The sequence below is a fragment of the Elephas maximus genome, chromosome 1 (assembly GCF_024166365.1).
Source record: "Elephas maximus indicus isolate mEleMax1 chromosome 1, mEleMax1 primary haplotype, whole genome shotgun sequence".
Taxonomy (NCBI): Eukaryota; Metazoa; Chordata; class Mammalia; order Proboscidea; family Elephantidae; genus Elephas; species Elephas maximus.
This window is the reverse complement of record NC_064819.1, coordinates 106,668,384-106,694,944: the sequence shown is the minus strand read 5'-3', so window position 1 is coordinate 106,694,944 and position 26,561 is coordinate 106,668,384. Positions and strand designations below refer to the sequence as shown.

The following is a 26,561-nucleotide window of genomic DNA, read 5'->3' as shown; positions in this document are numbered from 1 at the left end:
GGTAAGTCCCAAATTCGTGGGTCAGGCATAGACTTCTCCCTGGCCCTTAATCTCTGCCCAAAGGCAGTCAGCTTTCTCGCTCCGCAGGCTCCATGGTCCAGGAAGCCCACTGCCAGTCCGCCATGGTGGTGAGCTCTCCTCCTGCTCTGGAGCTGTCTCTCTTTTAAGGCAAAACTGACCAGTCCCCTCAGTGAGCCACAATTATCTTATTTGCACAGCCTTACTCAGTCACCCGGGTGGGAGTCACAAGACCATGGCTAGAAAGGCCACACACCAAAGTAATTAATCATACCACATAGCTCCAATCTCCACTTCCTGGTAGAGATCCATCTACAGGAGGCAAGGCTCAGACCTTTTAATTTGAGTGTTCCTGGGCTGTGAGTCAGGCTTCTTGGTGTTTCCAAGGGCTTGGAGGGAGCAGTTGATGCCACAGGGTGAGACCAAGGAATGCAGGAATCAATGCCCCTTGATGCCCAGAGGTGTCCTTGGGTGGCACAAATGATTAAGTACTGGCTGCTAACCAAAGGGTTGACTGTTCTAACCTACCCAGAGGCACTAAAGAAGAAAGACCATGGCAATTTGCTTCCGAAAGGTCACAGACATGAAAACTCTATAGAGCACAGTTCTACTCTGCGACACATGGGGTGGCTATGAGTTGGAATCGACTCAACAGTAACCGATTTTTTAGGGAGTTTTGTTGACCAAAGGGAGCCTTGAAAATCCTCTTACAGCTGAGATGCAGCATGAAGTCCAGGGAAGGAATCAGAGGGGCCATGAAAGAATGAGGGAGCCCGACACTCCAAGCTGAGGGAGGGTTGGGTGCTGATCGCTGTCATTGGCAGAACATGTCCACAGCAATCGGGTTATGCTCTGGCTTTATTTAGAAGACTAATCAGAAAGCATTTAAAACAACAACTTTGCTAGAAAGGAAATCATGAGCCTGTATCCTGGAGAGCTGCCCTTGGCTCCTGCCTCCTTTTGGGGGTTGGGAGGGTTGGAATAAGAGAAATTCCAGGGGAATCTGAGTTCAAGTTATTTGATGGACCTGAGAGGAAGGCTTGACTGAAACATAAGCCTAAATAATAATAATTAAAAAAAAAAAAAAGACATAAGCCTAATCATGTGAGGAATTTAATATAAACGCATTGCCATTGAGTCAGTTCTAACTCAGAGACCCTATAGGACAGGGTAGAACTGTCCATAGAGTTTCCAAGGCTGTAGATCTTTATGGAAGTAGACTGCCACATCGTTCTCCCTGGGAGTGGCTGGTGGGTTCGAACTGCTGACCTTTCAGTTATGAATCGAGCACATAACTACTTAGCCACCAGGGCTCCTTGGAATTGTGTATACAGCTGCTAAATGATGATCTGGTATCAGCAAAAGGAAAATCTTTCTGGTTTTTCTTTCTCAAATAAGCGGTGGTGGTCTGGCAGGAGCAGGGTGTTACCCTTTTGGGTTTGTAAGCAAACAAGTCCTGCTGAGACCTTGGCAAAGTGGACTTCCTCTCTGTCTGGTTCAAAGGATGGCCCTTTCTGACACATATCCTCCCTGCAGACTGTGCCTCTGACTCCTGGTACCCCTGGGGGTCGGGAGACAGGGAGAGGGACTTTGATGCACTACAACGAGGATCAGCAAACTATGGCTCTCGGGCCAAATGCAGCCCACTGCCTGTTCTTGTACAGCCTGTGAGCTTAGAAGGGTTTTTACATCTTTAAATGGTTGAAGAAAAAGAAAAAGAACACTATTTCTTGACATGTGAAAATTATAAAACCAAAAACCATTGCTGTCAAGTTGGCTCTGACTCATAGTGACCCTATAGGACAGAGTAAAGCTGCCCCATAGGGTTTCCAAGAAGCAGCTGGTGTATTCGAACTGCCAGCCTTTTGATTTGCAGCCAAGCTCTGAAGCACTGCGCCACCAGGGCTTCATGAAGATGACAGGAGATTCAAATTTCAGTGTCTCTAAATTAAGTTGTGTTGGAACACAGTCATGCCCATCTGCTTACATGTATGTTGTCTGTGGCTGCTTTCAGGCTACAACTACAGAGTTCCAACAGACTGTGTGGCCTGCAAGCCTGAAAATATTGACTCTCTGGCCCTTTAGATATAAAGTGTGTGGACCCCTGTGCTGGGAGGTCTCTGTAGAGCCTTGTTAGTTTCTCCAGCACTCCATGCATCTGGCACTAATTTAGGGCACCATGGTCTCAACAGAAAATGGTAAATTCTGACCATGTCAGGGAACCTGGGAGGTGAAGGGACCTGCTCTGGGGCTCACTTGCCTGGCTCAACGTTTCAGATCAATCCTCTCCTGTGTCTCAGTTACTGTAGACACAGATGGGTGGGATGCTGTCCCTGACTGGATGGCCAGTCGGGGAGACGGGTCATGGGACTGCGCTGTGGTGAATTCAGCAGAGAAGGCTATTACAGGCTGCTAGGGTCATGTAGGGGCACTGTCTAATTTCCTAGGGCTAGCATAAGGAACCTAGTGGTGCAAATGGTGAAGTGCTTGTAAAAAATGTTGTGGGGGCGGTATCTGGCCTTCTCTAACTTCACAAGGGGGAAGGAGGATTAAGATAACAGCCCAAGGCTGATTCCTATGAAGTGGAGATCCGATATGCCTCCTTTCCGCCATCTTTACCAGTTCTGACACCAGCCATCCAGCCCACAGCACTCTCTACTTCTCTGCTGAGTTCGCTAAGTTGTTGCAATGGCCACACAGAGCTCACAGACAATACTCACAGTTATGGGGTTTATTAGGGGAATGACAGGTTACAGTTCAGGTTCGGGAATGCTCAGGATACAGTTTTTTCATCAGGACAGCCTCTTCTCAGCTGTGCCCACGGGCACACCTCTCGCTGGCCCCTTGGCCTCTGCCCTACTAGAGCAGGTGTTAGAAAGCTCTTTTACCTCTGCCAGTAAGTACCCTGAGGCACCCCTACTCTGCCAGGAAGCCTCGGCCCGAAAGCGCTAAGCTCTAGCTCTGTGGGTTGGCAAACCTAGCTCTACCGTGAGGCACCCTACTCTGCCAGCAAGCCTCCTGCCCAAAGCTACTCAGCTTTCTCATTCCATGGGCTGGGCCCTCTCCTGCTGGTCTCCTGGTTGTGCTGCTGCTATTTCTTGCCATCTTCTGTGTTACAACTCTCTCTCTTGGTCTCCTGATTCCAGGAGCCTCTCAGCCCAGGGATCCCAGGTCCAAAAGACACACTCCACTCCTGGCTCTTCTTCCTTGGTAGTGGTGAGATCCTCTCTTTTCCATCTCTGGGGTAATTCATTTGAAGCCTAGAAGAATGGCAAAACTGACCAGTCTCTTTGTTAGGGTTCCACAGACCTCATTTGCCTAGTCCCACCCAATCACTTGGATGGGAGTTACGTGACCATGGCAAAAAAAGCCATATATAAGTGATCCATTGCACTGCAGTGCTTGGCTGCTAACCAAATGATTGGCCATTCAGACCCACCCAGCAACACTGCAGGGGAAAGACTTAGTGATCTCCAATAAAGACTACAGCCTTGAAAACCCTATGGGGTAGTTCTGTACTGTCATATGGGGTCTCTGTGATTTGAAATCGATTCTACAGCACCTAACAACAACAGGGCTGCCATAACAATATACCACAAATTGGATGGCTTATAAGCTTATAAACCCTGGTGACATAGTGGTTAAGTGCTACAGCTGCTAACCAAAGGGTCAGCAGTTTGAATCCGTCGGGCGCTCCTTGGAAACTCTATGGGGCAGTTCTACTCTGTCCTGTAGGGTCACTATGAGTTGGAATCGACTCGACGGCACTGGATTTGGTTTTTGTTTTGGTATAAGAACAGAAATTTATTGTCTCACAGTTCTGGAGGCTAGGAGTCCGAATTCAGCATGGTGGCACAATATTCTCTCCAAATCCTGTAGGGGAAGGGCCTTCCTTGTCTTTCCCAGCTTCTGGTAGCCCCAGGTGTTCCTTGGATTGTAGATATTTCTCACATAGCCATCCTCTTTCTGTCTGTGTCTATCTCTGTATCTCTTCTCTTTTATAGAACACCAGTCATATAAGATTAAGACTCACCCTAAAACCCGTTAAAAAAACCCATTACCATTGAGTCGATTTCAACTAATAGTGACCCTGTAGGACAGAGTAGAACTGCCCCATAGAGCTTCCAAGGAGCACCTAGTGGATTTGAACTGCCAGTTAGCAGTTGTAGCTCTTAACCACTATGCCGCCAGGGTTTCCAGACCCACCCTACTCCAGTATAACCTTATATTAACTGATAACATCTTCAAAGACCCAATTCCCAAACACCATCATGGTCACAGGTACAGGGGTTAGGACATCATCAACATAAATTTTGGGGGATACAATTTAATCTGTAATAGCACTTTGCGTTCTGTTGTTGTTGTGTGCCATCAAGTCAATTTCCACTCATAGTGACCGTGTATGACAGAATAGAACTTCCCCATACGGTTTCTTAGGCTGTAAATCTTTATGGGAGCACTTCATCAGGTTTTTCTCCCACGGAGCCGCTGGTTGGATTCAAACCGCCGACCTTTCAGTTGGCAGCCAAGACCTTTGTCCCACTAGAGCTCCCTTTTAATTCTGAGTGGGTATTTATTTGTTGAGCCCACTTGAATCCTAGAGTCTTGTTCTAAGGAAGGAATTGACCAAAGATATGTGAATGTAGTCGTTTTGTTAATTAGCTCATGAATGATAAAACCTCCTGGTACCAATTACCCAATAGGAAATGTACGTAATGAGCAAAATGGGTACCTGATTAGAAAAATAATAAAGACTTGAATCCTGACTTGGTCTTCTAGCAGTTCTGTGAGATTGACTAATCCACCAAGAACAGTTTCCAGATTTTGAATAATGTGTTTAAAATACCCTTTTGGCAAGATGCTGAACTGTGGACCCAGCACACTACCATTTGTATAAAAGGGGTCAGGGGAGAGGTGATGTGTCAGTGTTCTTGTACGGGCATAAATGTGTCCAGGAGAATATGCAAGAACCTGAATGAGTGTCCCAGGAATGGTGCTAGGTGCCTGTGACCAGGGGTCATGGGAGACTTTGCACGTATAAAAAAATTAAAAAACCAAACCCATTGCCATCAAACTGATTCCAACTCGTACCTTTTTAAAAATTTGGTGTAACTTTTTCACTTTATGTTCAAGCCTTTATTTGGGGTCATTTTCATTCTGTTGTATACTCTTTTTATCTTTTGAATTCTGAAGCATGTGAATATAGTACCTATTCAAAAATATATATAATTTTAATGTTGTCTTAGTTGTCTAGTGCTGCTGTAGCAGAAGTACCACCAGTGGGTGGCTTTAACAAACAGAAATTCGTTCTCTCAGTTTAGGAGGTCAGTAGTCCAAAATCAGGTGCCCCAGCTCTAGGGGAAGGCATTCTCTCTGTAGGTTCTGGAGGAAGGTCCTTGTCTTCTTTCAGCTTCGGTTCCTTGGCTCCTCCCTGATCTTCATGTGGCCTGGCATCTGTCTTCCCCCAGCTCTGCTTGCTTGCTTGCTTCTTTGCTTGATATGCTCTTTCATACTCAAAGGAGATTGACTTAAGACACACCTTACATTAATATTGTCCATTAACATAACAAAACCCATTCCCAAATGGGATTCTAACCACAGGTATAGGGGTTAGGATTTACAACACATATTTGGGATGGGGGGAACGGACATAATTCAGTCCCTAACAAATGTAAAATAAATATCTCATAGCTTTGCCACTAGCTCCCTGTGTTGTCTTAGGGAAATCTTTTCCCCTCTTTCATTCAGCAAATGATTCTTGATTGCCTACTATGACCCCACATACTACTTTAAACCAAGAAATTACATCTCTGGGCCTCAGTTTGTTTATCTGTAATACGGGGGAGACTGGACTAGATGACCTCTAAGGCAGTGGTCCTCTACTAGGGTAGGCATCAGAATTAACTGGAGGGCTCATCAAAACAAGGATTGCTAGAGCCCACCTGCCTTAGTCATCTAGTGCCGCTATAGCAGAAATACCACAAGTGGATGGCTTTAACAAAGAGAAATTTATTTCTTCACAGTAGAGTAGTCTCAAAGTCCAAATTCAGGGCTTCAACTCCAGGGGAAGGCTTTCTCTCTCTGTCAGCCTTCTCATCAATCTTCCCTGGGACTAGGAGCTTCTCCGCGCAGGGACCCCAGGTCCAAAGGACACGTTCTGCTCCTGGCACTGCTTTCTTGGTGGTGTGAGTTTTCCCTCTTTGCTTGCTCACCTTTCCTTTTTATCGCTTGAGATCTAAAAGGTGGTGCGGGCCACACCCCAGGAAAACTCCCTTTATGTTGGATCAGGAATGTGACCCGGGTAAGGGTGTTACAATCCCACCCTAATCCTCTTTAACATAAAATTACAATCTCAAAATGGAGGACAACCACACAATACTGGGCATTGTGGCCTAACCAAGTTGATATATGTTTTGGGGGGACACAGTTCAATCCATGACACCACCTCAGAGGTTCTGATTCAGTAGGTCTGGAGTGGAGCCCAAGAATCAGCATTTATAACAAGTTCCCAGGAGGTACTGATGCTGCTAGCCTGGGAATCACACTTTGGGAACCCACTTCTTACATTCTAGGGTTCTGCTCTTGTGAATAAACTACATTTGCGGTTCTGAAAATATTAATGAGCAAAACAGTTACCTTATTGGCGAACAGATCAGTTATAAAGAATAGATTCCTCCTGCTGAAGGTCCCTGGGTGGCATAAATGGTTTGTGTTCAGCTACCAACTTAAAGCTTGACGGTTTGAACCCACTCAACAGCACCACAGAAGAAAGGCCTGGCAAGCAGCTCCCATAAAGACTATAGTCAAGAAAGCTCTATGAAGCACTTCTACTCTGCAACACATAGGGTTGCCATGAGTTGGAATTGTCTTGACAGCAACGCACTTGTTTTTTTCTTTGGTCCTCTAGCTGAGGATGCAAAGTAACCCCTTCACTCAGCAGATTGGAAACAGTTAAGAAAATTATCTAGCTTCCATTTTACCCACAGGGGCATGGTGAAGGGACATGAAATCAGATTGTTGGAGTCAGAGTCCAGTGTGTTTAAACAAGTAAGTCTTATTGGAGAGGTGACTTTGTACAACCCTTTTGAGGAAGGGTTCAGGGCATTCGGAAATTGCCAGGCCCTCCCTAATGCCCACAAGATAACACTGTTGGATGTCATTTTAAAGCCCACCACAGTTTGCCCCTACCTTACAAATTCAGCCTTATCATCAGTGAGTTACCGACAAGGACATGGTGCCCCAGCATGGACACTTCTACCTTTCATGGTCCCTCCTGACTCCATGCCTTTGTTCGCACTGTTCCCTTCCTGACCCCATCCACCTCTGTAGGCCCTATTGTCCATCAAGATCAAGGTGAAATCTGACTCTTGTTCATGAGAATTTTGCCATCTGCTTCCACCTATACTGTGTCCATTCCTGCCTGTATCAGTGGTGCACGTGAACGTTGTTATCTAGCTTTTTTCCTTTAATTGATTCATTCATTCAGCAAATGCTACCTTTCCTTCAACAAGTCCTACTGTGTGCTGGGCATTATGCTAGGCATTGGTAATACAGAATCATAGGCAAAAACGGACGTGATCCCTGCTCCAATGGGGAAAGATACATTAATCAAATAATTGCATTGTTGGAAGTACAATTACAAATGGCGAAGAGTGGTCTGAAGGAAAGGAATGTGGTTTTTATAGGAACCTGATGTAGACGTGGGGGTCAGAGTCAAGGTGGGCTTTCTGAGGAAATGGAGTTTGACCTGAGAAATGAAGGATGCCCAGATGGCTAGATGAAGAGGGAGTAGGAAGAAGAACTCTCCAAAGGGTAGAAACAGCATGTGCAAAGATCCTGTGGTGTGAGAGAGAGAGATGAAGAGCAAGAAAAAGGTTACAGCTTGAGACTAGGGACAGACTGCAGACCCCTGTTGGCCTTGTTCATGGTTTTGATTTTTAATCTAAGAGCTATAGGACACCACCACAGGGTTTTCAGCAGTGGCCTGATGGAATCAGTGTGACATTTTGAAAAGCTCATTCTGCTACTGCTGTCTGGAGAGTGGGCAAGAGTAGATGCAGGGAGACCAGTTAGGAGGCTGTTGGAATAGTCCAGAAGATAAATGTGGTGCCTTGGAGTAGGGAGGTAGCAGTAGAGTCTGAGAAAGATGGATTGAGTTAAGAAATACTTGAGAGGGGAATGAATAGGATGTGGTGATTGGTTAAGAGAGAGTGAGGAATCAAGGACAAGGATCCAGCTGGGGGAGATGATGTTGAGTTTTAGGTGGCCTCAACCGTGGAAGTGGTGATGTGGAGCAGGCAGCTGGTCAGGAGCTCAAATGATCTCAGCTAGGGGGAGTCACCGGGAGTCGCAGGATGAGAATGTAAGGGGAGAGTGTGTGTAAGAAAAGGAGGGAGTGTCTCCCAGATTCCTCAAAATTCCCTGAAGGGCAGAGCATTTTGAGGAGGAAGGGTCACTTCCCACTGTCAGCACCGATGTGTCTCTCTCCTTCCTCCCTCTCTTTCTGCCCACCATTATTATCCTAGTTTAGGTCTTATGTCCTGCCTGGATGCAGCAGGAGCCTCCTAATCCAGAGCTTCTCAAACTCTCATGTGTACATGAATTACTTGGGGCTCTTGATAAAGTGTATGTTCTGTTTCAGTAGGTCTGGGCTGGGGCCGAGATTCTGTTTTTCTAGTAAGCTCCCAGGTGACATGGACCGCATTGCGGGCACTGAGGTCAGCTGGTCTCCCTGCTTCTCTCATCAGCCACCACGGAGCTGCACGCTCAGGGTCTGTCCCAGCCATCTTTGGCCAGCCGTCATCTCCTGCCGCTGCTCCCCTTCATTCCATCCAGTCGAACCCTTCGCTCTGAATTTTTCCCCCTCCTTCTTTTATAGTTTGGAAAGGGACTGAACCCAACTCAAGCTAGCTCCCTGGGCTGGGGGCGGGGGGGTGGGGGACTTCTGCAGTCTTCTTCAAACATTTCTGCTTAAAATCCCCCCAGAAGAATTTTGTAAAACTATTTACACCCTCACACATTTTTAAGTTTACATCTACATATTTTATCATAAGTTTTAGAAGGTGCAATTTCCAGCATATTGTAAACATTGATTTTTATAAGTAAAACTATTACATCACTGTTTTTCATTTATCCAGTGGAATCTAAACACCATAGCAATCTGATACCCACCGTCATCCATTTTAGAAATGCATAAACAAGCTCTTCTTTAATAGTCATTGTCCCTTTTTCTCTGTGAACTTTTATTTTTATTTCACTCTCACCATGGAATTTTATCCTACTGTTGTATATGTAATGTATTATCACACTTAAAACTTTTTTATCTGCTGCCCTATCTGTGCTATAGGGTCGCTATGAGTCAGAATTGACTCGACGGCAATGGGTGGGCCCTATCATATTTCTCTGCAACAATTTTATATAAAGTTACAATTTTTTTTAATTTCCTAAAATCGTAAAGCTCTGAGTATTAAAATTTTCTTCTGGTTTGAGTTATCATTACAATTACTAGTGGTACACAGTTCATCAAAACAGCATAAATGTATTACCAATTTAGATAAATAATTAATAAACATACAAAGTTACATTAAAAATGTATCTCAGTGACATGGTAGTTCTGGGTGACTTTTTAAAATAAACTTTTTTATTGGCATACAACATATATCTACCACCACTAGTTGCCATCAGGTTGACACTGACTCATGGCAACTCCGTGTGTGTCAGAGTAGAACTGTATTCCATAGGGTTTTCAATAGCTGTGACCTTTCAGAAGTAGGTCACCAGGCCTTTCTTCCAAGGCACCTCTGGGTAAACACAAACCTCCAACCAAGCACATTAACAGTTTGCAACAACATGTATATAGACCCATATGTGACCAGGTCATAAGTTTACAACTTGAGTTATCATAGAGTGAGCGTGCCCGTGAAGTTATTGCCCAGGTCCGGAAATAGATTGTTGCTGTGCTGGTTAGTTCTTTAATTTGTTAATTTATGCATGGAAGGATATTATTTGTTGCTAACGTGAGACAAGGACTAGCATCTAACGCACTTCTTTTTTTTTTTTTTTTCCATCTATGTAGATATAAATCACACTGAAAACCCTTGTTCACATGAACAGGTAAATAGAAATACTAGTTTTGTTACAGCAGATTCACTCAATCCGTTGATCTATTACAACCCCAAAAATCACATCATCATCTAGCATTCAAAATTATCTTTTAATTATTTCTACTAGGGAGCCCTGGTTAAGAGCTAGGCTGCTAACCAAAAACGGTCTGCGGCTTGAATCCACCACGTGCTCCTTGAAAACCCTATGGGGCAGTTCTGCCCTGTCCTATAGGGTTGCTATGAGTTGGAGTCGACTCGAAGACAACGAGTTTTCCTAATAAAAAAGAACTAGAAACCACCTGTCTTGCAAAAAGGTTTATCACTCAGTTGTCAGGGTTGCTCTCAATTGTTTAAGTGTCTTCTTGCTTGGTGCAGGGAGGTTTTTCTCCCTGGTGCAGTGAGCCAGGCTCAGGTTTGAGACGGGATGGGAGAAGTCTGCTTGTTTGTAAAGGAGGAGGATGATTGTGAGAAAGCACGTGGAAAAGGACAGCCTGCACCTCCATCCCCGTTCAATTCTAGAGTTTCTATGAAAGTTTAGGATCTGGACGTAGATTCTCGTAAAACTTAGTGCACATATGTCATTTTTGGAAAATCTCGTGTACTCCCCAGTTTGAAGCTGGTATGGACTCAAACAGGAACGAGACCAGGCTCTCCAAATTGCCTAGTTTGTGTTTCTATAACAGGAAATCTGGTCTAATGGCAAAGGAGGCAGTTCTTGGAGGCAACTAGCCACACGTTCCATATCCTCCTCCTATTTCTCATTCTTTCTTCCAATGTTTCTTCAGGCAAATAGAGACCAATTGTTGTGCCTTGGATGGCCACTTGTGGGCTCTTAAGACCCTAGGCACTACAAAACGAACTAGGAGGTAGAACAGAAGCAGTAAACATGTTATTAGGCCAATTAACTGGGATGTCCTGTGAAACCACGACCCTAAGCCTCTGAGCCAAGGAACCAAATCCTATGAAGTGTTTGGCTGTACATAAGCAGCCTTAGCAGCTGCTCTTTTTTTATTTGTTCTGTCATTGTTGTAAATATATCACGCAACTTTTGCCAAACTCAACTTTTTATAGGTATACAACCTATTGACATCAATTACAGTAATCAGCTGTGCAACCAATTAATCAATGCGTTGTTTCCATCACTGCTAACTCCCACTTTCCCCATCCCTCCCACCCCTGGTAATCACGAATAAACTTTGTTCTCTTTACATTTGCCTTTTCTGGTCTTTTTATATAAGTGAGGTCATAAAATATTTGTCCTTTTGTGATTGACTTATTTCACTCAACACAATGTCTTCCAGCTCCATCCATATTGTAGCATGCATCAAGACTTCCTGTCTCCTACTAGCTGAGTATTCCATTCTTTGTATGTACTACATTTTTTCACGCATTGATCTGTGGGTAGGTATTTAGGTTGTTTCCACCTTTTGTCTATTGTGGATAGTGCTGCAATGAACATTGGCGTACAAGTCTCTTGTTTGTCCCTGCTTTCAAATCTCTGGAATATATACCTAGAAGTGGAATTGCTGGATCATATGGTCGTTCTATTTTTAGTGTTTTGAGGAACCACCACACTGTTCCACAACGGCTGTACCATTTTGTATTCCCACCAGCAATGGATAAGGTTCCAGTTTTCCCACATCTTCAGCAACATATGTTATTTTCAGTTTTTTTATTTTATCTTATCTTAGCCATCCTAGTGGGAGTGATTTGGTATTTCATTATGGTTTTGATTTGCATCTCTCTGATGGCTAATGACACTGAGCATCTTTTCGTGTGTTTTGGTGGCCATTTGAATGCCCTGTTTGGTGAAATGTGTGGTAAAAGGTGTGACTAATTGCCACCATGAACAACCGCCTCCTTTGCCATGAGAACAGAATAACTAGATGGTGCCGACTACCATTACTGAACATTTCGATCAAAGATCCTACAGAATAGTCCTGATCAATAGGGGGAAAATATAGAACAGAATTTCAAATTCTCAGGGCCTGCAGACTTCTTGGAGCTGTGAAGTTTGGATGAACCCCTGAAACTATTGCCCTAACCCTTAAAACAAAAATATTCCCTTAAGTCTTCTTAAAATCAAACAATGGTTTAGTTTAACTAGTATTAACTGTCTGCCTTGAGCATCATGCTCTTTTAAGAACTATCATCTATATGGGATCAAAATGATAACAGCAACTTGAAAAATTAGATAGGAAACTTAGAGGGCAGTGAATTTCTGCTAATGGGGAGGAACAACTCAGGAAAGGACGGTGAGAATGGTTGCACAACTCAAAGAATGTAATCATTGTCACTGAATTGCACATGTAGAAGCTGTTGAATTGGTGTATGTTTTGCTGTGTATATTCTCAACAACAGCAACAAGATAAATAATTTTTTTAAAAAAAGGGAATCTCACTACTGGAAGAGCTCAAGAAAAGATTTGCACACAGGAAAAAAGCATTCTTTGATGGTTATGAGGGTGGGGAGGGAGAAGGAGGGGAAGTCACTAACTAGATAGTAGACAAGGGTCAACTTTGATAAAGAGAAGGACAATACAGGGGAAGTCAGCACAACTGGACCAAAGCAAAAGCAAAGAAGTTTCCTAGACACATCCAAACACTTTGAGGGACAGAGTAGCTGGGGCTGGGGTCTGGGGACCATGGGTACATCTAGGTCAGTTGGCATAATATAGTTTATAAAGAAAATCATCTATATCCCACTTTGGTGAGTGGCATCTGGGGTCTTAAAAGCTTGCGAACGACCATCTAAGATGAACGACCATCTAAGATACATCTATTGGTCCCATCCCACTCAGGGCAAAGGAGAATGAAGAAAACCAAAGACACAGGAAAATACTAGCCCAAAGGGCTGAAGGACCAAATGAACCAGAGACTCCACCAGCCTGAGACCAGAAGAACTAGATGGTGCCCGGCTACCACCAATGACCGCTCTGACAGGAAACACAACAGAGAGTCCCAGACAGAGCAAGAGGAAAATGTAGGACAGAATTCAAATACACATAAAAAGACCAGACTTAATGGTCTGACAGAGACTGGCAGAACCCCCAAAACTACGGCCCCTAGATGCTCTGCTAACCCAGAACTGAAACCATTCCTGAAGCCCACTTTCAGACAAAGATTAGGCAGGACTATAAAGCAAAAAATAATATATGAGAGAAACGTGCTGCTAGTTCAATCATGCATAAGAGACAAAATGGGCAGCTCCTGTCTAAAAGCAGGATGAAAAGGCAAGAAAGGACAAGAAATGGTTGAATGGACACAGGGTACCCAGGGTGGAAAGGGAACGTGTGCTGTCACATTGTGGACATTGCAACCAATTTCACCAAAGAATATGTGTATAAATTTTTGAATGAGACAATAACTTGAGCTGTAAACTCTCACCTAACGCACAACTGAAAAAAGGAAATCTCCTTAGCCCAGCCTATTTGTGGTGGGGGGAGGGGGGGCGGGAGGAAGGCTGTGTCATAGGCTTCTGGCCAGGTGGTCACTCCCTGTGCACAGTTGTTTCCCTGAGCAGGGATCACAAGAGGCAGGTGACTGTGTTGACCTGGCAGTCAAGTTGACATAGGCAGTACTCCTCATTGAAACCTTCTCCAGTTCCATTCTTCTGCTGTAAATAAGTGCTCTAATCTCTGAATTCCCCTCGCTCTTATTTTTACCGTTTCATTAAATGTATCTCTTTTCTCTTGTATTATAAGTACTTACTCGTGTGTCAGAAGATTTCAAAGGGCAGCTTGAGAAGACAAAGTACTGTAATGAAATTTGCAAAGACCTGGAGCTAGAAAACCAAAAGGGAAGAACACACCTGGCATTTCTCAAACTGAAAGAGTTGAAGAAAAAATTCAAGCCTCAAGTTGCTATAGTGAAGGATTCCGTGGGCAAAATACTGAATGACACAGGAAGCGTCAAAAGAAGATGGAAGGAATACATAGTCACCGTACCAAAAAGAATTCATCGACGTTCATCTATTTCAGAAGGTAGGACATTATCAAGAACTGATGGTATTCAAGGAAAAAGTCCAAGCTACACTGAAGGCATTGGTGAAAAACAAGGCTCCAGGAATTGAAGGAATACCAGTTGAGATGTTTCAACAAATGGATGCAACACTGGAAGCACTCACTGTGCCAAGAAATTTGGAAGACAGGTACCTGGCCAAGCGACTGGAAGAGATCCGTGTTTGTGCCTATTCCCAAGAAAGGTGATCCAACAGAATATGAAATTATCAAGACAATATCATTAATATCACACACAAATAAAATTTTGCTGAAGATAATTCAAAAGTTGTTGCAGCGGAACATCGGCAGGGAACTGGCAGAAATTCAAGCTGGATTCAGGAGAGGACGTGGAACAAAGGATACCATTGATGATGTCAGATGGACCTTTGCTGAAAGCAGAGAATACCAGAAAGATGTTCACCTGTGTTTTATTGACTATGCAGAGGCATTCAACTGTGCGGATCATAACAAATTATGGATAACATTGCAAATAATGGGAATTCTGGAACACTGAATTGTGCTCACAAGGAACCTGTACATAGACCAAAAGGCAGTCCTTTGAACAGAACAAGGGAATACTGAGTGGTTTAAAATCAGAAAAGGTGTGAGTCAGGGTTGTATCCTTTCACTACACTTATTCAATCTGTATGCTGAGCAAATACTCTGAGAGGCTGGACTATAGGAAGAAGAAAGTGATATCAGGATTGGTGGAAGACTTATGAACAACCTGTGATATGCAGATGACACAGCCTCGCTTGCTGAAAGCAAAGAGAACTTGAAGCACTTACTGATGAAAATTAAAGATTACAGCCTTCAGTGTGGATTACACCTCAACATAAAGAAAACAAAAATCCTCACAACTGGACCAATAAGCAACATCATGACCAGAGAAAATATTGAGATTGTCAAGGATTTCATTTTACTTGGTTCCACAATCCACACCCATGGAAGCAGCAGTCAGGAAGTCAAACAACATACTGCATTGGGCAAATATACAGCATAAGACCTCTCTAAGGTATTAAAAAGCAAAGATGTCGCCTTGAAGACTAAGGTGCCCCGACCCAAGCCATGATATTTTTAGTCACCTCATATGCATGCGAAAACTGGACAGTGAATAAGGAATACTGAAGAAGAATTGATGTATTTGAATTATGGCATTGTCAAAGAATATTGAATATAATGTGGACTGCCAGAAGAACAAATCTGTCTTGGAAGAAGTACAGCCAGAATGCTGCACAGAAGCAAGGACAGCAAGACTTCATCTCACGTACTTTGGACGTGTTATCAGGAGGGACCAGTCCCTGGAGAAGGACATCACGCTTGGTAAAGTAGAGGGTCAGCATAGAAGAGGGAGACCCTTCACGAGATGGATTGACAGACAGTGGCTGCAACAATCAGCTCAAACATAACAGAACTGGGTAGTGTTTCATTCTGTTGTACATAGGATTGCTATGAGTTGGGACCAACTCGATGACACCTAACAACTCATGTGTCTTCTCACCTTTTCTGACTGTAAGTTCCTGGAGAGTAGGCTTCGTGTCTAATCACTTCCTAGCATTGTGCAGTACACTTAGTAGGAATACTATATTTGTTGAACAGGTGTATTGATTAATGAATGTCTTAAATTTCTTCATATCCTCCACAGGTCCTAGAATAGTGCTGGACTTTAACAGAGTCTCAGAAGAAAGACTGAATTGTTCAGTGAGTAAAACAATGAATTAGCAAATCAATGAGCTAACGAGCCATTGAATAATGGCTTGGAAGTAAGAGTTTACGTTTACATGAGGGTCAAGATCTGCAGGATCAATGTAAAAACTGGGAAGTCTGAAACTGGGTATTTCTATTCTAGTCTTTTGCTTTGTTTTTACTTTTATAACTTGACCAATTTAAAAAAAAAAAGATAGTTGCTGTCAAGTCGACTTCAACTCATGGCGACTCCATGGTGTTGGAATAGAACTGTGCTCCATGGGGTTTTCAATGGCTGATTTTTCAGAAGTAGATGACCAGGCCTTTCTTCTGAGGTGCCTCAGGGTAGACTTAAACCACCAGCCTTTTGGTTAGCAGTAGTCTATAACTAGACTACTGGTCTACTTATAAAAGTAAAAACAAAGCAAAAGACTAGAATACCTAGTTTCAGACTTCCCACTTTTTACACTGATCCCATAGATCTTGACCACCATATGAATGTAAACTCTTATTTTCAAGCCATTATTCATTGGCTCATTGATTTGCTAATTCATTGTTTTGCTCATTGAACTATTTGTGCCTCTCAGAGACTCCTATCACTGGACCTGGGAGGTATAATTGCTCATTGGGAAACATCCATGTAAACCTTTCCTTTCCTTTGATTCTTGTCTTGCAGGTGTGAGCAGCATCTCCTCACCAAGGTGGTGTTTGGTCCGTACCTCAGCCTGGGCGAGGATGTAAAACTCCCCACTCTGCACATGAGTGGTTCAGGCCAGCAGGGACACCTGGCTCCAGCCACCACCGTCACAGACATGTCAGCCATGGAGTAGTGTGGACGTTTTCTCTCAGCTTCTCAGGGTTTCGGTCCTTTTTGGTTTGTTTCATTTACCTTTTTTTATGGTTTTGTGGCTGGACATTCACGACCAAGGCAAGCACCATGGGGGATCAGCAACTGTACAAGACCAACCACGTGGCCCACAGCAGTGAGAACCTCTTCTACCAACAGCCCCCCCTGGGCATCCACAGCAGCCTGAACCACAACTATGGGAATACAGTCACAGGGGGTGGGATGGATGCCCCTCAGGCTTCTCCCATCTCCCCCCACTTCCCTCAAGATACTCGAGATAGCCTGGGCTTATCTGTTGCTTCCAAAAGCCTTGGCCAAGTGGATACTTCGAGGCAGGGAGGGTGGGGAGGCCATTCTGGGCCCGGAAACCATGTCCAGCTGCGTGGCAACCTGGCCAATTCCAATATGATGTGGGGCGCGTCAGCCCAGGCTGAGCCCACCGATGGCTACCAATATACCTACTCCCAGGCCAGTGAGATCCGGACCCAGAAGCTTACCAGCGGTGTCCTGCACAAGCTGGACTCTTTCACCCAGGTGTTTGCCAACCAAAACCTGCGCATTCAGGTCAACAATATGGCCCAGGTGCTGCACGCCCAGTCAGCAGTGATGGACGGGACTCCTGACAGTGCCCTCCGCCAGTTGCTGTCTCAGAAACCCATGGAGCCCCCAGCAGCGGCTATTCCTCCCCGCTACCAGCAGGTGCCACAGCAGCCTCACCCTGGTTTCACTGGCGGACTGTCGAAACCAGCTCTTCAGGTCGGGCAGCACCCTACCCAAGGGCACCTGTATTATGACTACCAGCAGCCACTGGCTCAAATGCCAGTGCAGGGGGGACAGCCACTGCAGGCCCCTCAGATGCTGTCACAGCACATGCAGCAGGTGCAGCAGCACCAGTATTACCCGCAGCAACAGCAGCAAGCTGGACAACAGCGGATCTCTGTGCAAGAAATGGAGCAGCAGCAGCAGATTCACCCGTCACAGCCTCAGCAGCAGCTACAGCTGCAGCAGCGCCAGGGTGCAATGCAGATACCTCAGTATTATCAGCCCCAACCCATGGTGCAGCACTTGCAAGAGCAGCAACAGCAGCAACAGATGCACCTACAACCCCCCTCTTATCACAGGGACCCCCACCAATACACCCCAGAGCAGGCGCACGCTGTCCAGCTGATTCAGCTGGGCTCCATGCCCCAGTACTACTACCAGGAGCCCCAGCAGCCCTACGGCCACCCCCTCTACCAGCAGAGCCACCTGCCTCAGCACCAGCAGCGTGAGGACAGTCAGCCGAAGACTTATCCCAGTGACAGGCAGGCCCAGGCCCTGCTGAGCTCCCACGGGGACCTGGGACCTCCCGATACAGGAATGGGGGACCCAGCAAGCTCGGACCTGAACCGGGTCAGCAGTGCCCTTCCCCATCGATCGCTCCTGTCCCCCAGTGGGATCCACCTCAACAGCGTGGGGCCTCAGCACCAGCAGCTATCCCCCAGTGCCATGTGGCCCCAGGTATTCTCACAGTGGGAGTTTTTCCTGGTATCTCAATGTGCGACGGGGCCGCCAAGCTGCGTGTATGCAGTGCTGAATCCTCTCTTCAGCCCCTTCAGCCCTTTGGTTTTTTATTCATTCCATACACATTAACCTATGTGTGCCAGGTGCTGTCTGTGTTAGGCACTTGGAATAGAAAACCAGTTATGACTCAGCCCTTTGCCCAAAGAGTTTATAATCTTACTAAGGAGATGGCCCAAATACTGTGTCTTCTCCCGAATGATTCATGTAATGACCAAGGCCTTGAGTCGAGTGCTTGGGGACACAGAGCGAGGGTGTCGCTGCCCCCGGGATCCCGGTCCTCAGGGAATTCCCTGTGAAAACGTTCCCTCTTTAGGAGGGAGATGACATTGTGGCAGCCTTTCTCTGATTGTACTGCTCAGGACAGCAGTTCTATAGAATGTTTAATGAATATTGCTGGGGAAACATGGCTTCTTTGGATAAATCAATTCGGGGTTACCTAAAGTGAAATAAATTGCTGTGCTGCAGGGTTCTCAGGGCTGTTAACATGCTAATGTACATCGTAAAAAATGTCCAAAAGGTGATATCACATACAGTTGAAGCGATGAGGACTATAGCTGCCCACGGGAGCCAGGCAGGGCAAGTGAACAGGAGAATTGCCTGGTGTGAGACAACAGGGAGTGGCGGCCACTGCGGTGTACTAGAGAGCAGACGTTCCAGCTAGTGGCATTCTCATTCAGAATTTTTAAAACAATCTAGCCAAGCAAAACATGTCTGCAGGCCAGATCCAGCCTGTGGGCTACAGTTACTAACTGGTGATTGCTTCCCAAACATATGTGACCACAAAACAGCCTTCCATGTGCTGGGCATTCTTCATGCTTTAGCGTGCTCCTAGTGCTGCGCTCATGTGACACCAGGGTGCAGGGAAGAGGGGTCCCTGAATAGGACCTGGTTCAGTGGAGACAGGACTCTAATGGAGGTGGAAGGCAAGAAATGAACTTCCCCTTGACCCTGCTTTGTCTGGGGCTCAGGCCTGATAGTAACTGAGAGCCCTTGTGAGCATAAGAAGAAGGTGACTAAGGCTTGAAAGGAATTCCAGCAGGAGATCTCCTGCCATGGTACTGTGTCATCCAACTCTCTTTTCTGTGTCACTTGTGGGAATGGAACCTGTATGCACAGAGTGGGTGGACAGGGAGAACAGGAAGGAACGAGGAGGGTATTGCATCCTGGTGGGCTTGTGGATGACAACAGCTCCAGGAGTGGAGCTCCAGTCCCTTAAGTCTGGTAGCAAGTACGAAAGAGGCCCCAGGGTGTAGAACAATGAAGGAGTGAGTGGATGTGAGCGAGCTTGGTGTGAGGTGGGAAGAGTCCTAGGGGTGCAGGCCCTGGTGTTCCCCCAACTCAAGGATACTTCCCTTCAGAAATGTGTTTGTTTTTTTTTCCTCTTCTTTTTCTCGGTGTCCTGCTTGGCTCAAAATTAGATGCACCTACCTGATGGCAGAACCCAGCCAGGGTCTCCTGAGTCAAGGTAGGATGGATCAGCAGAGGCTAGCTGGCAGTTTAGGAGACTGAGAGGTCTTTCTGGGTTGTCTCTCACAATTCACTTCTAAGTTCAAGGTCAATTCCTCAAAGAAGGTCATAGGAATAATAACAGCAGCTATTGAGTTTCAGCATGTATTATGTACTAGGCACTATATATTACGTGTAATACGGTAACCCGTCGAGGGCAGGTATGATTGCCATGTGCCTGGAACATAGTAAGCGCTCAATAATTGTAAGCTATTAGTACTGTTATTTTACAGATAAGAAAACTGAGGCTCAGAGGGCTTAAGGTTTCACATCAAGTATGTAGCAATGCTGGAATTGACTCCAAAGTCCGTGTTCTGTCCACTGTTTGTTCAGTCAGTCAGTGAGTATTTATTGAGTGCCTACTGTGTGCCAGGTTTGCAAATGTAGCAGTGGATTATTCAGACTCGCCTCCTTCCTTCCCTGATGGGCATGTGGAATAATTAAAGATTTAGCGAGAACCTGATAAACGGCTAAAACAGTGTGCAGTATGGAGGCCGAACACCAGAAGATTTAGACCAGGCTCACCACCACACACACTCTGAGGGAGGGCTTCTGAAGGAAGCGGCCGAGCTGACCTGACCGTAGAAGGGTGGAAAGTGAGAACAGCCCAGCACCTGCATGTCTGCAGTGAAGGAGGAGGATTTGTTCAACTCTTACATGACTTTAGGCAAATCCTTTCCTGCTCAGCCTCGGCTTTTCATCTGTAAATTGAGTTTATTTCTCTGAAGGGTGTTGGGGGAGATACAAGTGGGATCATGGGCATGGGAGCATTGCATAAATAAAATGTGTTGGTTGTGGAGTGTGAGGTCTTGCCGATAAATCGTTCTTTCCCCTTCCTCATTGTACATGTCCTCTCCCTTTGGCCCTACCCTTGAGCAGTGGCCAAGCCAAAGGAGTGTTTGGGGAGCAGTTTGATGCCAAGAACAAGCTAACGTGCTCCATCTGCCTGAAGGAGTTCAAGAGCCTGCCTGCCCTGAATGGCCACATGCGGTCCCACGGGGGAATGAGGGCCTCCCCCAGCCTCAAACAGGTTAGTGGGGCGCCACCCCTGCCTAGGTCCTTCCCAGGCTATGTGCTGCTTGCTTTGCTTTGCTGCCATCCAACAGAGAGCGATGTGAGCCCCATGCGGGCACCTGGGGAGGCACAGTCCTCCCCTGACGGGAATGCGTATGCATTGGCCCTGAGAGCCAGCCAGGTCCAGCGCTTCCCACTTCCACTGGCTTTCTGAATAATAGTCCAACAGAGAGGTGCTAGAAACCCTTTGGGGCATCCCAGCGTTCCCCCTCTCCGTCTCCTAGGAGAAGACAGCAAAGGAAAACATGGAGATGCAATGTTTTTAACCTCTGATGCTTGGAGCACTCGAGGCCAGAGTCACTTGGGTCTTCAAGATGAATGATCAGTGTTCAGGGAAGCCTCATGTAACCAGAATTTTCCACTCACCTATGTACCCCTGTTGGACTCTAGGAGCCAAAGAACCTTAAATCCCCTCTGGATTACCCCAGAAAGATGCAATAATATACCATTTCCACGTAGATTCAGAGTTAGATTAAAATTCAAACAGTTTTCTCAGAATTCTTTGAATATTGTTGATCTTCATTTAAATCTATGAGATTAACTCTCTGTTAACCAAAATTTGACTACCAAGATGAGATAACTCCATCTCTTGACCACACCAGATAAAAGAACTTTGTCTTCACTTTTTAAAATTAGCATGCTTTGTGTTTTCAAAGTGGTTTCCTAACCTGAATAACATATAGGATGGAATCCCAACCTCCACTTGACAGATGAGTAAACTGAGGCCCCCAGAACTTAAATGTTCTACACATTGTGTCCCTGGATTACTACACCCGACTGCTAACCAAAGGGTTGGAGGTTTGAGTCCATCCAGAGGCACCTCGGAAGAAAGGCCTGGTGATCTACTTCTGAAAATTCAGCCATTGAAAGTCCTGTGGAACACAGTTGTACCCTGACACACATGGGGTCACAATGAGTTGTAGTTGACTCAACAGCAACTGTTTTTTTGTTTACACAAGATCGTCCATTGTGGGGGGCCTGATTACAAGTCCATGTCCTTTTCTTTAAAAGCAACAGCACCAAAATGCCTTTTTAATATACAAGTAGTACATGGTCCAGGTTTTTGAAAGGTAGGAAGTAGAGTTCATATCTTTGTCCACAGCCATCTGGCATCACTTGGGCCAAAGGACTCAGGGTTGCAGGAAGGAAACCAGCCTGCAGGGGTTCTCTATCAGCCATGCCTGATGTGCTGGAACCTTTCAGGAACAGCAAAGTGCGTTCCCCCTTGTGAGAGCTGCTCTGCAGCTCGGGATCAAAGCCTTTATTGTCTGTGTAGGAGGAAGGAGAGAAGGCCGCGCCGCCTCAGCCTCAGCCTCAGCCTCAGCCTCAGCCTCAGCCTCAGCGTCAGCCTCAGCCTCAGCCTCAGCCTCAGCCTCAGCCCCAGCCACCACTGCCGCCTCCGCCTCCGCCGCCACCGCAGCTCCCTCCCGAGGCAGATAGCCTCACGCCTATGGTCATGCCCGTGTCTGTCCCTGTCAAGCTTCTCCTGCCCAAGCCCAGCTCACAGGGGTTCGCCACCAGCGTCGTTGCTGCCCCCTCGGCCAGAGACAAGCCAGCCAGCTCGGTGTCGGACGACGAGATGCCCGTGCTCGTGAGGATGACCCTCTCTCCCCCACACTCACCCCAAGGGGCTGCCCCCCGCACGCCTGCTGTGAGTTGCTGCTCTGCCCCACCTGCCTGGGGTGGGGAATCCCTTTGCTTTCTTGGAGATGGGGTCAGCTCTTCCAGAGCCACTGGCCTGAGCTGGGACATGACTTGGCCTCTTGGGGGCTGAGCCCCCATGGCAGCCTTAGAAGTCCCGGCCTTGTCCATGCTGCCCACTGACCACCTGTTACTCTACCAGGCTTACTATCTGGGTTAAATTCTGAGACCAGATGGTGTTCCTGGGTTCAAACAGATAATAATTCAGCTGGTACTCACTGAAACAATTATACCAGTTATTAAAATATTGAAGTACTTCTGTCCTAGATCATAAATAGCTGTTGCCAGGACCTGGCCCCTCCCCCAGGATCTCCAGAGCTCCCCAAATCCAGAAACCAAAGAGGTAGCTCCTGGCACAGCAGGGCCTCCAAGCAGTATGCCTGCATCCATTCTGATGCTCTCAGCCTTATCAGATGCTTGACATTTTGACTCTTACGCCTAGTTAAATACCCTGGGAAGATCTAATTCGTTAAGGGTCCCAAAGTATGCACTGAGTGACATTTACCCCCAATCTCAGGAAAGCAAAGAGATTTGTTTTCTCACTGTTAAGCTCTCCTCTTTCTCAAATTCTAAGTGCTTCAGCCAAGCAGAGATGGGTGTCTGTCTCTGTCTTTCTCAGACTCTGTCTATTTCTCTCTCTGGACAGGGGCCTGCATCTCTGGCCTCTGGGAGTTTGTGTCCTACGTGGTTGGCTGCATCAGACCTTTCCTCTCCCCTACAAATTGGTGTTCTGCACCATACTTGTCCTTAGAGAATAGATGGCTGCTGGGATTCCAGGAGGCATGAGGGTTGGGTCGGGCCAGAGAAGGGGCAAGGCAGATAACTCAGAGAACAAAAAATCCAGCGAGAGCCTTTTTTGTTTTCTCTGTAATAATAAGGCCTCAGAAGAGAAGAGACTGATGGAGAACCTCTGGGGGTGCAGAGTCTCATAAGCTAGCAGGACTTGAGGTGCCAGCAATAGGCAGGGAGAGGAAATGACATTCCCAAGCTTCCCTCTTTGCTCAGGGGATGATTTAGTGGGAGAGACAATATTCCTACCTTTGGCGAACTCTCACCCTGAAGCTGGACACATAGTAAGGTTCTAGTCACACACGGGGTCAGGGTTGCAGGCAGCACACACACCTCCACTCATTCAGGACAGTGGGAGAAAGACAAGGGCAGACAAGAAACAGTGATGCACTGGGTGCAGCCAATGAGAATACACCTGAGTGGCTAAAATAATCAGGGAGTGGAGAGCAGGAAGGAAATTTGGCTTGACTTTGATCGGGAGATCATCATTAGGGGAGCTCTGAGCAAGGATTTGAGGACAGAGACGAACTTGGCTTTGTGGAACGGGTGGGAGAGACATCTTATGTAGGAAGATGGGCCAAAGTGGAAGCATGTGGATGGGATTGAGCACATGTGAGCAAGGTCCTGTCACTTGATGTAAAGAAACTAAACAGCCCAGAGAGGAGCCCTGAGTTCTAATCCCAGCTCTGCCCCAGCCAGCTAAAAAGGAGGCAGCTGAGACTCTCTGAGCCAGGGTTTCCTCCCCTGACTTTGAAGGGGTTGGGCTCATCAGGGCTGCTCACCTCTCTCTAGAATCACCTGGGCAGCTTTTAAAAGCCCTCAGGGCTCGGCCCCACCCCCCAGAGATTGTGAATAGCTTGGTTGGTTGGAACATTGTAAGTACTTTCTCTCAGGTAACATTCTGGGGTTCTGCTCTGACCCAGTTGGCTCAGAGTCTTGCTTGGAGGTTCAGAAAATCCAGGCTTGGAGGAGCTGAAGTAACAGGACAGGAGGCTGGAGGAGAGGGAGCCCAAAAGGGACCTTAGCCCTGTGATCAGAGGTCTGGATTCCAGTGCAAGGTTGAGGTGACACGAGGTCTGTATGTGCTTGAATTACCTCATAAGTGATTCAGGAATTATTCCCGGGGTGGAGGGTGGTAAGAGAGGGAACCAGACCTGCACCCAGGCAGACCCCCTCATTCTCCTCAGCCCTGTCTCTTCTCCTCAGCCTGAGGTGGTGAGGAGCCCTCTGGTGGGGGAGAGGAGGCAGGTTGGAGCATTCTTGCCTAAGGAGAGCCCCCTGGGGGTGAGGTAGGGGTTATAGACCTCCACACTGCCGCTAGGAAGCTGGGGGCCCTTTCCTCTTTCCCTACCTCTCTGCTTCCCTGGGGTTAGAAAGGTGCTGTGGAAGACAGTGAAGTTGAGGGAGACACAGGAGTGGGGCAAATCCTCAAATGCTGAAGGCAGAAGGCGCTCCAGAAGGAGAGGATCCCAGAGGTGAGGGGCAGACTGGGGCAGGTCACATGGCCTAGACAGCTGGTTATGTGACCGTGGCCAACCCTTCCATCACCCCCTGCTTCCTTCTACGGAGGTGCCATCCTGGGCTCAGGAATTGCCAGGAACTGCAGCTGTGACTAGCCTGCAGAGCCTGAGAGGGTACCACAGACTGTCCAGAATTTTTCTTCAGGTATCCCTGCTGCCTCCCAACCACACCACTGCTTTTCCCAATCACACCCTGCTCTGGAGTTTTCTGTGCTGATGCTGGCACACAACCAAGTCTTTTTCTGTTCCGCTTTGGCATGCCCTGCTCTATTTACGTGCATATGTTTACTTATTAATATGTATATGTATCCATGTGGCAGATCTTCCTTCCAGACTATGCTTGGCTCCGGCTGCCAAAAAATAAACTAACATTGCTGACAGGAAGCTAACCTAGGAGAAGAACTTGCTACAAATGAGTCACCAGTGTTGGGAGCAATAGTGAGGGGTTGTGAGGGGGGAGGTTAACCAATTAACTTTTAGGAGAGCCTATTAGTCAGGCCATAAACATCACAGATGGCTCTTCCCTAGCCTGAAATTTGCCTAGAAGGAAAACTTCATGTGGGTCACTGGCCCTAGGAGCCTCGCCTGGGCCAGAAGCCCCTCCTCCTGCCCAGCAGCCTCTGCCCCAGCTTCCCTGAGTAGATTATTCTGTCCCCTCTCAGAACATGTGTTGTCTGTCCCTGGAGAGTGCTGGAGAATGAGAGAGCCCACTCAGCTGGATTCCACTCAGCAGATGGGAATGTAGTGATAAGCAATAAAAAAATCTGAATTTATTACTTCTTGCCCACCCACTATTCCTACCACCCCCATCGTTCTCCAGACATTACAATTTCCTCCAAAACCAAAGTCTTCTCTATGGTCAATCCACCAGGACTCTTCTTGGCCTGAAATGCGTGTGGCTGCTTTTTAAGGCAGAGGCTGCTGGGTGGGGTTGGGAGGGAACAAGGGGAAGAGGGTCCCCGTTAGAACAGTAGAAGTTTCCTTTCCCTGAAGTCTGTGGAAATGGTCTGTCGAGGGGCCTACGTATTTGAATCAGATCATTTTTCCCGTTTTAGGAAATTCCCAAGAAACATCAGCCAGGCGTGGCCAAAGCTGAGGAACCCCTCAAGCCTGTGCAAGAGAAGAAAAAGTTCCGGCACCGGCCGGAACCGCTCTTCATCCCGCCACCACCCTCCTACAACCTGAACCCCGCCTCTTCCTATTCGGGCGCAACCCTCTACCAGAGCCAGCTACGCTCCCCGCGCGTCCTCGGGGACCACCTGCTCCTGGACCCCACCCACGAGCTGCCCCCCTACACGCCCCCGCCCATGCTGAGCCCAGTCCGCCAGGGCTCGGGGCTCTTCAGCAATGTCCTCATCTCCGGCCATGGCGCTGGCGCCCATCCGCAGCTGCCCCTCACGCCCCTGACGCCCACGCCGCGCGTGTTGCTCTGCCGCTCCAGTGAGTCGCCTCTTCAGCCTCTTAATGAACCAGGGGACTTCGCCCCTGTCTATGCTGGGCACTACCCTCGGAGGCCTCACTTTCTTAAGTTGTCTCATTATTCCACAAGGTTTTATGGAGTATCTGCTATATGTACCAGGCACTGTGCTGGGTACTAGAGATGCTTAGAATGAAATAAAGTTCTAATGCTCAAGGGGCTTATAGTCTGGCTGGGGACACAGACACATGAAGTGATAATTATTATATCTTTGGGATAAGGAAAAAGTTCCTGTTTGCACACACTGTGTATCTAAGATTGTGGATGATTGTGTAAG

General features: G+C 46.8%; 1 protein-coding gene across 27 annotated transcripts in view; it reads left to right on the top strand.

Moving 5' to 3' along the window:
- TRERF1 (transcriptional regulating factor 1) overlaps positions 1 to 26,561 on the top strand; it is a 256,302-nt gene that overhangs the window by 195,942 nt on the left and 33,799 nt on the right. For 19 of the 27 annotated variants that reach the window (XM_049892031.1, XM_049891991.1, XM_049892008.1 and 16 more), the window contains 5 exons: positions 16,484 to 18,154; positions 19,636 to 19,682; positions 20,603 to 20,753; positions 22,074 to 22,448; positions 25,863 to 26,247. In XM_049892031.1, coding sequence (XP_049747988.1) covers positions 16,745 to 18,154; positions 19,636 to 19,682; positions 20,603 to 20,753; positions 22,074 to 22,448; positions 25,863 to 26,247 — 2,368 coding nt within the window. In that variant the 5' untranslated portion in view covers positions 16,484 to 16,744. Of the gene's footprint in view, positions 1 to 10,093; positions 10,132 to 16,483; positions 18,155 to 19,635; positions 19,683 to 20,602; positions 20,754 to 22,073; positions 22,449 to 25,862; positions 26,248 to 26,561 lie in introns of all 27 variants that reach the window. The other 8 variants (XM_049892046.1, XM_049892037.1, XM_049892053.1 and 5 more) reach the window with 4 other exon arrangements.